We start from the raw sequence: 13,093 nt of genomic DNA, 5'->3' as shown, positions 1-13,093 counted from the left end.
AAAAAAAAGGCCTAATATTGACGACTACAAACAAAAGTTATAGAGTTTTGTTTAGTCATAGACAAAACTTATGATCTACAAAAAACATATGTCTCAATAATAAAAAAAAACAAAGGATCAGTGTTCTCTGTGGGAGAGCATGCCCTTATGTGTGCACAAGGGCCAATGAGAACGCACGTGTTGGCATCATGGGATGGGATTTTGCCTCTCATGGGGGAGGGGAGGCAGTCATTTTGCCTCCCCTCTGTATCTGGTCGTGGGCAGTACACTCCCCCACACTACTTTCTTCCAAATTTGGTTAGTTTCACATGACTTAGGGCAAAAACACCGAGTCAATTAAAACTTGGATTGAGTCGCACCTAGTCTGATCATTTTCTAAACTTGGGCAAGTCTTTATTATTAATTAATGACCATACAACAAATCAGTCTTATCCCAACTAAATGGGATCGACTAATGGATCCTTGTTCTCCATTCAATTCTATTCAAAGTCATATTTGATACAAGGTCTAAGCGATGCATGTTTATGACTGATAACCATGTTTCATGTTTTTTTGACTAAACTGGGGTGATTCACTCAAGTTAAAACATGATTTTTCCAACTATGGTAAGTATGTGAAAAAAACTGAAAAAAATGGGGATTTTTTTTTTCTTCAGAAAATCAACATGGAAACATTTTCTGGTGTTTTCCTTCAGAAATCTATGTAGGTGTGAACAATCAAACGCTGACTCAAGAGTTTGAATTCTTTTAGGGATATAATTAGTAAGAACTATTTTTTAATAAACTAATTATGAAGTTATACCATACCCTTCAAAGGACCAAAACCGCGTGTTCTCTAACCAGTTTCTCTCTCCTCTTCTACTTTAGGTAGGGAAGAAAGTAGAAAACCAGAAGAAATGGGGGTCAACTTTACTAGGTCAAGAGACCTCCTAATGCTGCCAAGAACTAGAACTACTGATTAGGTCAAAGCTTTCCCACATACTGATTAGGTCTCTATCTTTTTTCTGAATAACATTAAGGGAGGAGATTGTCCATGATGCCAAGTGTGGGATCCACATACTAAGAATAGAAGAAAAAAAATATTAAAAAATTTCTTGTGAGAAAAAAATTAATGTGGCATCATGGGAAAGTTTTTCCATATTTTAGTTAGAGTTTTGTTCTGGGTTTGCTTTATTTCTGATAATAAGACAAGCTCTAAGGAGCGAAAGGGAGGATGGTTAAGGCTTGGGATATGGGTTGAGTATGTGATTGAGGTGTTGAGATGTTGGGAGTTATAAATGTATAGTCTCTCATCTATTACAATGATTTTGGATGTGTCTTCATATAGCGTTGGGCTATCTTTCTCTAATAGCTTAATTTTTTGAATTAGACATTCAAATTTGTATTTCATTAGCTATCGCATTTTATTTAACCTGATATTAGAGTCTGATCTATTTATTGCTGAAGCAATGTGAAAGGGACTATTGAGTTGTTAGGGATTATAGAGGTATAACTCCACATTGGCTATTTGGGATCTGGTTCCATCTTACAAAAACTGACTGATCCTACTCTTAGAGTCTGAACTTTGAAGATGCCAGTTTTGTTTAGCTATTCTTAGCTTATGTCAGATAACTGGACTTGAGATGGCTTGAGCTTGAAGCTCTACTATATATAGAGAGAGGTAAATAAATAGCTAGCTGTCGTGACTCTTTGGTGGCTTGATCTTCCACACTGAAAACAACTTCTACCTTCAAAGGAGAGGGAGAGAGTCAACACACATAATGAGCCAAAGATGAAAGAAGAAAAGTACACTGAAATTCTTTAACCAGACAGTAATCATATATTGACAAATTTGGTGTCTGCTACTCAATATGATACAAATTCTCTATCCCTTTTATATTGATTTATTGTGTAACAATTACATATGAGAGATTTAATATGGTTTGACACAAATGTTTTTATTCACCCAAAAGAATTAGAAAAGTTTTTATTTAGCCAAAAATTTTTGACACCTCTCTCCGCCTTAGTGTGTGATCTGCTTCACTAGCAGGTTTTTCCTTTTCCCGAAATCGACTAGAAACATATCACATTCATTCAAACTCATCTAACTTAGTACACATAGAATCTAGTTTAGTCAATTTATAAGTCAATTTAGCCAATTCAAGCGGTTCCGATCCAACATTTTAAACCATGTCCGATACCTATCTATTGCTTTATCGAAACTTATATAAGTAATTATGTATAGCAGAGGTGTAAAGAAAAGAGTTTCATACCCTATAAGTAGGGCTGTAAATGGATAATCGAAAATCCGAATTCGATCCACATCCGTATTCGTTTAAGAGTATCTGTATTCGATTAGAGATATCCAGAAAAAAATCTGAATATTCCAATAAAAATCTGAATCCGAATACTTAATTATAAAAAATTAAGTAAATAACGATCTTGAGGGTTTTTGAAGATTCAACAGGTTCTAGAATATGAGGAGAAGAGAATCATGATCTAAAACTATGGATTGAGAGTGAATTGTATCCACTAGGGGGAGGAAGGTTCGGGTTCCACAAGGCAGAGGTGTAAACGGATGGTCAAAAATTCGAATTCGATCCGCATCCGAATCCGTTTAGAGGTATCCGTATTCGACTAGAAAATATCCGAATCTGATTACATTCGATCCGTATCCAAGCCGAATCCGATCCGTTTACAGGCCTACCTACAAGTAAACCAAGTGTATCTCCTTCCATTCTAGCCAGCTGAGGTCCAAGGTTGAGCCCTTGTGAAAAGGGTACTCTGCCATTACACTGGGGATCAATTATGCAGTTGATGACCTAGATCCCATAGTGGCGGGAGCATCGTGCATTGGATACACCTTTTTTAAGGAGTTAATGATCTAAAACATATCAATGTAAATGAGCAATGCTAACCAGTTGTTCCTCTTTTTGAGACCAATAATTTAATTGACAGATTCAGAATTGAACCAATAAACTATTGGATAGATCCAAAATTGACATACCTTTATACACTATTAGATAACAAATTTGAGTTATGTGACCCACATTTTTTTTTTTGGGTTTTAGGGTTTGGTTTAAAAGATGTCCCACATCGGAGAATGTTGAAAAGTTGAATCCAGACAACACAGACAGTTATAAATGCAAGCGTCGGACAGTTTTTGTTTGCCGTTGAAACGTCTCTCGTCAAACGCGATGTGTGGAGAAAGCCAGAGATTCCTTCTAGCAGAGCCAGTAGAGGACGTTGGTCCCTGGCGTTTATTCCTATTTGCAGAGATGAAAAAACTACTTCTACCGAAGGACTGAACGACTATTGTAGTGAAAGAATGGAATGAGGTGGTGAACCGTCCAGCAGAGCCAGAGGTAATAAATAAGTAAAAAGAACAATCACTCTATAAGAGACCCCCTCCCTTTCCAACTCATCTTCCTCCTCCTTGACCTAATTTACTCCGCCATGAAACCTGGGCTTCCTAACTTAACCTGAACCTCTGTCACATCTCAGTCCCAACCCCAACCTCCTAAAGCGTGCTTCTTCTCCGTGGGTTTAACGCCCCAACATAGCATCTCAGATGCACTTGGCGACGAACAGCAGCCACATTGTGTCAGTAGTTAAAAAAAATTTAGGGTTTGGAAATTTCGGATTGAGCGTGTATAAAATTCGGCAAAAATATGACCAACGGTCTAAAAAATGCGTATGAAAAATACGGCGAGATTTTTAAAATTCGTCAAAGAGTGCATACAAGCCTGTAAAATTCGGATGAAAAGTACGGTCATGGTTGTAAACTTCAGATGAAAAGTTCGTTCTATTAGTTTGACAGTCTTTTCCCAAATTTCTAAGCCATTTGGGGGATTTTGGACGAAATTTTGCTGCTACACTTTCCCTAGGATGGGCGTAGCAGCAAAAATTTTTCCGAGACTTTACAAAATTTCCTTTCAAAGCGGACTGTTCAGGAAAAAAAAAAAAAAAAAGGAATCCGGATCTAAGCTTAAGATTTAATTGGAGCCCCATATTAAAAAGAAACTCAGTAATGGGTTTGGGATCGATAGGTCTTATTATCAGAATTCTGGTTCAAATCATCTCTCTCGGATTCTACCAGAAATTTTCAGAGTTAGAGATTCCAGCAGGAATCGATACACAGTCTCAAAGATCGAACAGAATTCTGTCTATCTCTATCCTTCACAACATACAACAACACAGAGAAAGCTAGCAAAGATGGAACTGAATTGGGTCGATCTCTTCCGTTGGAGAAACAATAACCAAAGCCCTAATTGCAAGCGTTTCCCACTATTATTAACATATTCTTCTTCTTCTTCTTCTTTCCTTCTTAGCATTGATGATCACTTGTAAGGGTTCCGTCGTCCCATAAATGAAATCGACGGATCGATACCGTCTTTTCTTGGCGGGCTTCTTCAATACCGATGATGATGATGATGATGACGACGACGACGACGACGACGACGATAATGTTTGTCTTGCAACATTAATGAAGACAATCTCTCCTCCTGTAGTACTACTGTCTTCAGTAGTGTTGTTACAGCCTGAAGAAGATGAGACAACAATATTAATATCGCTTTTTTGTTTCTGATGATGATCATCTTTATTATAATTCTCTTCTGCGTCTTCTCCTCTTCCTCCACTGAGCAAAACCAGAAACTGGGCTGCTGCCTCCATCTCTGACTCACTCAAGTTTTCATCTACTACTAAAACTGCTGATTCCGCCGCCATTGATTGATGATCTTGGGCTCGTGTGTACAAGATCGATGATGAATTTCTCTATGGATGGTTTTGGGGATGTGGGGTTTATCTCGATTCCATCATGAACCCTTTATATATATTGAGAGGGGTTACGCGCTTGAAAAGACTAGAATTAACCCTTCTTTCTTTCTTTCTTTCCTACCGCCTTCTGGAAAGTTCAGATCCGACTCAGAGTAGAACTGAAACTAGTCTCGTCACTACTCCTAGTCTCAGAGGGGGAAGGAGTCTTCCCGGCTGAATATTATATATTATATTATATGTTTGTTGCGTATAACTAAAGCAATAAATTTTGCTGCTACCCCGGCTCGCAGCCAACGAAATAGAATAATTAATTCAGCTTAGAGATTGATACCATTTCGTTGGCTGCGAGATCAGGTAGCAGCAAAATTTGATACAACTTTAAAAAACTTAACTTCAAGGGATTAGCGCAGCCGGCTTGGAGGGGACATGAGACTCGGCTTCTCTTAGGAAACGAGTTCTCGTGATCAAACCTTCGTCGCTGTATTATTTCTTGAGGTCACCCACCTGAGGCTCATTAGGGTCTAAAAGCTCCCGATTCGTGCGTGGCGCAGGGATCATGTACGAGCCCAAGAGGGGATTTAATCTACCCAAAGTCGGATACCCCTCTTATCTCTAAAGAAAAAAAAAAACTTTAAAATCATTTTTTAAACGCGAAAACTTTAAAGATCAAAATATGAAATCTTGCAATCATGGATGGAGCAAGGAATCGGTATGTACCAAGAGTAAGAAAGTTTTTAAATTTAAAAAAAAAAAAAAAAATAGAAAGCAGGGCCAAATCTGTATCGGCTGAGACCGATCAATGATCCGAAACTGATTCCTAAAACAAAGAACCTCAAGGATTCCTATAAGCATGGTTTGAGGTATGGTCTCAGATCGTCCATATCGGCTTATCCATATAAGTATCGACACAAACCGATCCTAATACCTTGATGAGGATCGGCCATTAAAGGATCTAGGATAAAACTAGGGGCAAAATTATCAAATCCTTGCCAATCTGTATCCGTATCATATCGGTTTCTAGGGTAACTGATCCTCATACCTTGCACTTAAAACCATGCCTACAAGGGCAGTGTAAGAAGGAATCTGCATGCTACACCATTGAGAAGTTGAAAATGGTATCATCTATATGAGATCCACATGGATTCACATGGTCAAAATAGGAGAGAGAATGTCAGTGTGAATCCCTTATTTATTATGTGAGAAAGGTATAAAAGACTCTATACACGGGTAGTGTAAAAACTAACAATTTTCTGTTATTCGATTCGTAGATGGTTTATTTAGTTTGATTATATGATTTGAACGATTCTATTTTTTTTTTGGGGTAAATGAACGATTCTATTTGGTGTAAGGGTTTATTTAATTAGTATAATTTTTGGATTAAGAGCTTGTATAATAGGGGGGGGGGGGGGGAATTAGGGGATGGGGATAGGCCCCAAGGTGGTTTGAACTCATGACCTCTTATTTGAGGAGTTGGTCTTTTGCCAACTGAACTGACCCCTTGGGATATTTAATTAGTATAATTCGATTCATGATAAAACTTAATCCAATGGGGTATTGCCCACTGATTACATTTTATTGACGGGGTGGAAATTGCCAACCTACAATGCTAATATGTCACAGGGATTGAGTTCTCTATCCAGGAGTGTTGCGTAGGCTAGCACTCCTTGAGTCTATCTCTATCCTCTCACAACAAAGGGACATATATGCCATTTCATAGAAGGAGAGATAGACTTAGAGAGAGGTGCTAGCGTACACTATGCTGCTGGACAGAGTTCATTCTCCCTATAACATATAATTACTTAGATATTTTATCAAAGGAGGCAGTTTTTCCTACGCCAGCAATCCCATGTGTCTATATCTCTCCTCTTCAAAACAAGGGGTTTGAGGTGTCTTTTGACTCTTTTCATATGGGGAGGAGAGAGATAGAATCATGGGAGTGCTGGCGGAGGCCACACTCTCGAACATAGTTCTTTTTTCCTTTTAACAATAACAAAATTCTCTGGCTCTATTTCCCTTTCTTGCTGACATAAAAATGAACATCGTAGAATATAATAGAGTAGCAATTGTTGAAATGTGTGCATGCTGTAATTGATCTTTGGAGAATCTATGTGGGGAGTGTATCACCCACGCTTAGACACAGTTGGGAGGGGGGGGGGGGAGGGGAATGACCATCCGCTACCAATGAAAGGTAGAAATCTCACCCCCCATGATACTCTAATGTCCTCTTATTGCCTCATGTGCGCATGCATGGGCCACACTCCCCCATAAAGAACGCTCACCCTTTATCTTTATTGAGTTTTTTTTTTATGAAAAACATTTTTTCAAGCTTTGGTTAGTCATTTAAAAAAAGGAATGTCTATGACATCTCTATAGGTCTATTTAGAGTTTGATATCTTCTTTTAATTGTCCTTTGTCTTATTCCCAAAATTTCTTTAAGGCAAGGGTATAAAAGGGTTTTACAAAATAAATTGAAAATGACATATCATTATGTAATTATCAAAAGGTGTTAGTCATATGCATTTTTTTAGTACATATGTGAAATGATAATATTACTCTCATTGAAAAAAATTATATATTATACTAAAGTGACAAAAAAAAAAAAAAAAAGAGATTACAAATGATTTGGCACTTTGAGAGATGTCGTTGATAAGAAAATCCCTTTTAAAAACCAGCATATAGTTATATCATTAATTTGATCATTTATCTGAATAATATCTACCAAAGCTAGAATCCAGGTAGACTTTTAAGAGGAAAAGAAACCGTAGAGTCATTTGTTGGAATCTCTTTCTCTAATTCTTTAACTTATAAAGTGTTTCTAATCAAATTCCTTTCTTTCTTTCTTTCTTAAATGTAAGATCCTCCACCTCAAAACACCCCCTTCCAATAAATAAAAAAATCTCTGCGGTGCACCAATTTGGCGGTGTAGTGCAGTGTGACCTTGTGAGCTCGACACGTGGATAATGCAATATTCAACGATTCAAGCTCAATTGTACTTATTTTATTTTTTTTCTTTTCGAGCTTGACACCGTTGAATGTTGCATCATCCAGGTGTCAAGCTTGCAAGACCGCACCGCCATATCGGTGCACTGCAGAGGATTTTAATCTCCCCACACAACAACAAAAATATGTCTGCCTCACATCTAAATGAATTTTTTTCTTCCTAGAACTATACCATTCTTACCCAAGTTGTACAAAGCTCAAACGAAGACCATGGACCAACACAACTGTTGAATTGAAGCTTATGCCTATGTTATAAATTTTATTTTGATCACCATTTTCGTTTTGGGTCCAAGGATGAAATAGTTCATCACTTTTTTTAGTGAAAATTTTCTAATTATATATATGAATAATTTTTTTTTTTTTTGTAATTTTGGATAAATAATTTGTATTAGATTGAAGTTAAAAAAAAAAAGCATCATTTTTGAATATTTAATGTTCAACTAGTCAAAATTGCTGGGTTAGAGTGTTAGACGTTGCCAAACCCTATTGCAATGTGTTAAGAAAAAATATGGAAGCCAAAACTTAGTGTCTAAATGATACCTGTATAGATGTATTGATAACTTGACACATTTTGATTGTCTTGTCTTATTCTTAGAAGTTCTTTAAGTCAGACAAAAATAAGGGTTTTCAAAAATAATTGTAAAGTTTTATAAAAAAAAAATAAAATTTGAAAGTAACTTATCATTTTGTCATTTTCAAAAGTCATCATTGGCTTGCATATTTTTTAAATATACATGTGAAATGACATGATATACCCTTATTAAAAAAAATATGATACTAAAAAGCCAAAAAAATTAAAGTAACAAATTAGTTGAGGAATGGTAAGACCTACTTGTTCAAGGGCAAAATGAGTGAGTTCAGATCTGCTACCCACATGGGGACGGGTGGGGACACATTCTACCACCAACCCACTATTAACTACTAAGGTGTATGAGGGTGAGAAGATTAAAACCTCAGTGATAATATTGAAAGGATTCATGCAATGGGTTGTCTTGATTGCCTGCAAAGCTGCAATCCCAAATCATATATTGCTTCAAAGACTCCAACAATTCCTTCATGACAGAAAGGTTGAACTTTCTTGCAAGTAAGAAGTTGGGACACGTAAAGAAGGAAAGAAGGAACCAATTGCCCACATAGGTTATCACCTTCTTTCCTTTGCTTCAAAATTGATCAAATGGAAGAACCTCCTTTCATCAAAAAATGGAAAAACCTGCTCCTCACATTAACTATTGAACACATTTCATGGATGAGAAATAAAAAAATGATGACTTTAAAAACCAATAAATTTTTCGATTGGAAAAAAGGATTGAAGTAATGAATATATGGTTAAGGTATTAATTAGTTACATTACACCCTTCATAAAAATATGGGTTTTTTTAAGACACTGAACAGAGAAGCATAATTTTCTCGTAATTTCTGAAAGAAAAAAACTGAATCCCAAAGATCCAACCAAAACCCACCATCATAAACCAAAATCCAAACTGGGTTTTCAGTGTTAAGTTTAATTAACTTCTCATTCTTATCTTCTTGGCTTGAAGGATGATTTCCAAAGGCTTCGTCGACCCGTAAATGGAAGCAATTGATCGGTATCGCCTTTTCTTTGGTTGCAAAACCTCTTTCTCTATACCAATAATCTCTTCTGTGTTGCTTGAAATTGAAGAAGATACATCATCGTTTTGTTTCTGATCTTTCTTCTTCTTCTCCTCCTCTGTCTTGTCCCTGTTTTTGTTCTTGCCTTCGTAGATGTTGCTATTGCTGCTTTCGTTTTCTTCATTGATATCTTCTTCGCTTAGCTGAACAAGATACTGAGCTATCTCCATGTCTGGGTCTGTTGAGACCTTCAGTAGTGGTCCAGATAGAGATGGTGGTTTCACCATTGAAAACACCCAAAAAAAAAAAAAATTCTATCAAAAAGAAAAGTTTTATTTTTCTGATATTTCTTTGGGGGTTCTGAACTTCTGGTTGTTAGCACAGTTTTTTGGGCTTTATGGGTTTGCCGTAGAGCGCATTTTGAGGAGGGGTGACATAGTGGGAAAGCCTTCAGGAGGGAGAGGGAGAGACAGAGAGAGAAGAAATCGCGTGGGAGGTGAGAGGAAGATAGAAGGAATAAGAGCGTTTCCCACACCAGTTTTTTTATTTTTAATTATTTTTAATTTTTTTATACTTAGAATTTGTTAACGGTAGAGCTCATATGCGTGTAGGATTGGTGGACCATTGATTTCATTTATTTATTTATTTTTTTAATTTTAATATACTTGGAATTAAACTATTTTGCAAGGCCCCTTTAAAGAAGCCCTTCCTGAAGAGTTCATCATTTTTGAGCTACGTGGATGATGATGTGGGAATTCAAAGTATTAGATAGAGAGGATATGTTTGAATTAGACGTGTCAAATTTTATATTAATTCAATCAAATATCTTCTTATGTATGTATATGAGTATATCTATAGTATTAGCTTTATGGGAGGGGATCACTGCCAGGTTGCTTGGCCCTTGCACCAGGTGAGCACACGTCGGGTATCAACAATCATACGAGAAAATTATTTGCTTTGTTTATTAAGATTTTTTTTTAGGAATTGGAGAGCTTTAATAGGGGGAGGGGATAGGGGATAGGGGATAGGGGATAGGGGATAGGTCCCAAGGTGGTTTGAACTCATGACCTCTTATTTGAGGATTGGTCTTTTGCCAACTGAACTGACCCCTTGGGGTATTTGGGTCTTATCCTATAATTTTACCTTGTATGTGCACATTTATCGACACATGGCAACTCGAATGAGATTGAAATCTGATAGATAGATAGGTCCCAAGGTCTATTGTATCTCTTTGTTTTTTTTCCTTTGTTTACAACCCCCTCCCTTTCCTTTTTAACCCCAAAACAACCTTCACAAGTCACAACCTAAAGCCATTGGAGCGAGCAGTACTTGAGATGGTGTTTTATTGCTACAATGTTACATTGCTAGCACTCAAACTGAGTCATTATCAATTTATACATATTAATTTTAGTCTAATATGGCATCTTGAATGTCCTTGAAAATTGTTTAAAAATTTAGTTCTATTGAAAAACAAGGATTGTATAGAAAATTAAAGAAAAAGTCAAACACATGATTTTACCCACATGATTGAGATAAGTCATCAAATTTGACATATAGCTTACCAGGAACGCTCATCTATCTAACAATCAAAATAATCTAATCATTATAACTACGTGAGCGAAATGAATGTATTGGTGAAATAGTCTTACAATGTGGAACATTAGCATTTTACTATTTGAAAATGTCAAAACAAAAGTTTATGCGCAGGGCCCACATGCCACATGCGACCAAGTAGCGTTCTTTCTCCCAAAGTTTATATATATATTTTTTGGCAAGAGATCATTGTCTGTTTATTTAGCGCTTGGACCAATGTAGGGGCCAATGAAAGCACATGCAAGGACATCAACGTAGATGCGATCTTTGATTTCATGGGGGGCAGTGCAATACTTCTGCATGCTCCTGTTTCTAGCGTAGGAGCCATGTGACCAGGTAGCGTTCTTTTTCCTATTTTTTTCAAATGGATTTTTTTCTCACCCTTACAACTGTTGGAGGTTAGATTCCAACCCAAAAGCTTGAACCTTAAGGTGGAGGGCTCAAACAATATACAAAGACGCCAAAAATCCCAAACTTAACCGATGTGGAATTATTCATTCATGTAGCAGAATGACTGCATACATATAAAGACTCATAAAGCTATGATACCATGTTAGATGGTCCAACCCAAAACCTTTAGTTATTAAGTGGAGAGAGCTTAATTATACTAAGACACCAATGACCTTAACATACTGATGTAAGACTAAAAGTTCCTAGTATCCTACAATCGAAATCAGCTCTGCATTGAAAATTTGAAATTAGATATATTTGTACTCCGCAGATGGAAGTCCATGACTCACCATAGACATTGGACATGTGACCATTGTCGTTGAGGAACAATTTCATGATCCTTTGAGAATACTTTAGGTTTGGACCCACCATCGGACTGGGCAATCAGATCTCTGAATCACTGCTCTTGCAATAATAGAGACGCTGAAACCAAATGAACCATGTGGATCAGGGATTTAAAAAAAACCCAAAATCAAGATTCAATGGGATTGGTTCGGTTAGGATCGGCGACAAACCAGTCTGAATCAGCCACAACAGGGATCAGCCGATCCAGATCTGTCAGTGATCTGATCCTGATTTTCAAAACACTAACATGGATTGCTACCACCAAAAGCACAAGAGATTATCATATAAAACTGGAATCTGATAGTAGAGCTTAATGATGCAATCCATTATGTTGATTGGCTTGCTTTTCAGAAAATCACACTAATACTCAAAACAGCAAATAGAGCTTTACTTTTAAGGCCTATGAACTTCACCCCCCCCCAACCCCCGCCCCTTTTTAGACTCTCAAACTTTAAAGGTTTGTGCTTTATATCTCAACAGCGGAGTCATGTAGCCAACAGGGCTGGAAAATTATGGTTTACTTTTCACATTAATATACTTGTTAACTATTTTTCCTGAGAAAAGAGAACTCCAATTTTTCTCCAAGATAATGTGATCACCACAAATCCCAAAACCACGTCTTCATCCATAGGATCCCAATTCGATCTATCAAAGTCTAAACTCTGAACTACTCATAATTATGACAGGTGAATGGAACTCAAGGGTGTTTCGATACAATAGGAGTAATAATGCCATGTACACAGTGGATTATTTCAGACCAAAAACATTCCTTTCTGGTCTGATGACCAGAACAATTTTTCCCGTAATTTAATCCCTAAACTATTCACTAACCAATGATTACAGGAATCCCGCCTATGAGATATCTTCAGTTCAAAATCAGTAAATAAATATTTTTTCATTTCGGTATGGACAAAGATGTACTACTGAGCACTGTATCAGCCTCTAATGAATTACACTAAATCACCAGAGTTTTGCTGTGGCAGAAAACATGGACACCTTGACTTCCCATCTTTGTTTCCACATTTCTTTAAAATATTTATTGTTGTCTTTTACACATACGCAAAGGAGCTTTGATAAGTACTTCACACTCCAGTAATATACAGGCTAGCTGCGAAAACTATGTCACGTTTTATTGCATTGGAAGCAGTTTCCATTTTCTTGTAGAGTGCAGAATTACCCATAATTGCTGCAGCATTCTTGAATTCACGACATGTCTCATCAAGGCGGACAATAGTTCGCACAATAAGGCCTTCAGGAACATCTGTAAGCTCACAGATATCAGCAAATGGTGTACCCTGCCATAAGACATCAGAAGAGTGTGGTGAGCCACTTTAATATATCAGAAGCGGGTCTCTCCA

The 13,093-nt window shown here is 37.0% G+C and overlaps 1 protein-coding gene across 1 annotated transcript in view; it reads right to left on the bottom strand.

Annotated features, from left to right (window-relative positions):
- Positions 1-12,765: 12,765 nt before the first annotated feature.
- LOC122669236 (DExH-box ATP-dependent RNA helicase DExH11) overlaps positions 12,766-13,093 on the bottom strand; it is a 53,962-nt gene continuing 53,634 nt past the window's right edge. Inside the window, exon 23 of the mRNA XM_043865954.1 lies at positions 12,766-13,030. Coding sequence (XP_043721889.1) covers positions 12,818-13,030 — 213 coding nt within the window. The 3' untranslated portion in view covers positions 12,766-12,817. The remainder of the gene's footprint in view (positions 13,031-13,093) is intronic.

Source organism: Telopea speciosissima, chromosome 1, assembly GCF_018873765.1.
Source record: "Telopea speciosissima isolate NSW1024214 ecotype Mountain lineage chromosome 1, Tspe_v1, whole genome shotgun sequence".
Lineage (NCBI taxonomy): Eukaryota > Viridiplantae > Streptophyta > Magnoliopsida > Proteales > Proteaceae > Telopea > Telopea speciosissima.
The sequence above is the reverse complement of the archived record's forward strand: the minus strand, read 5'-3'. Positions and strand labels throughout refer to the sequence as shown.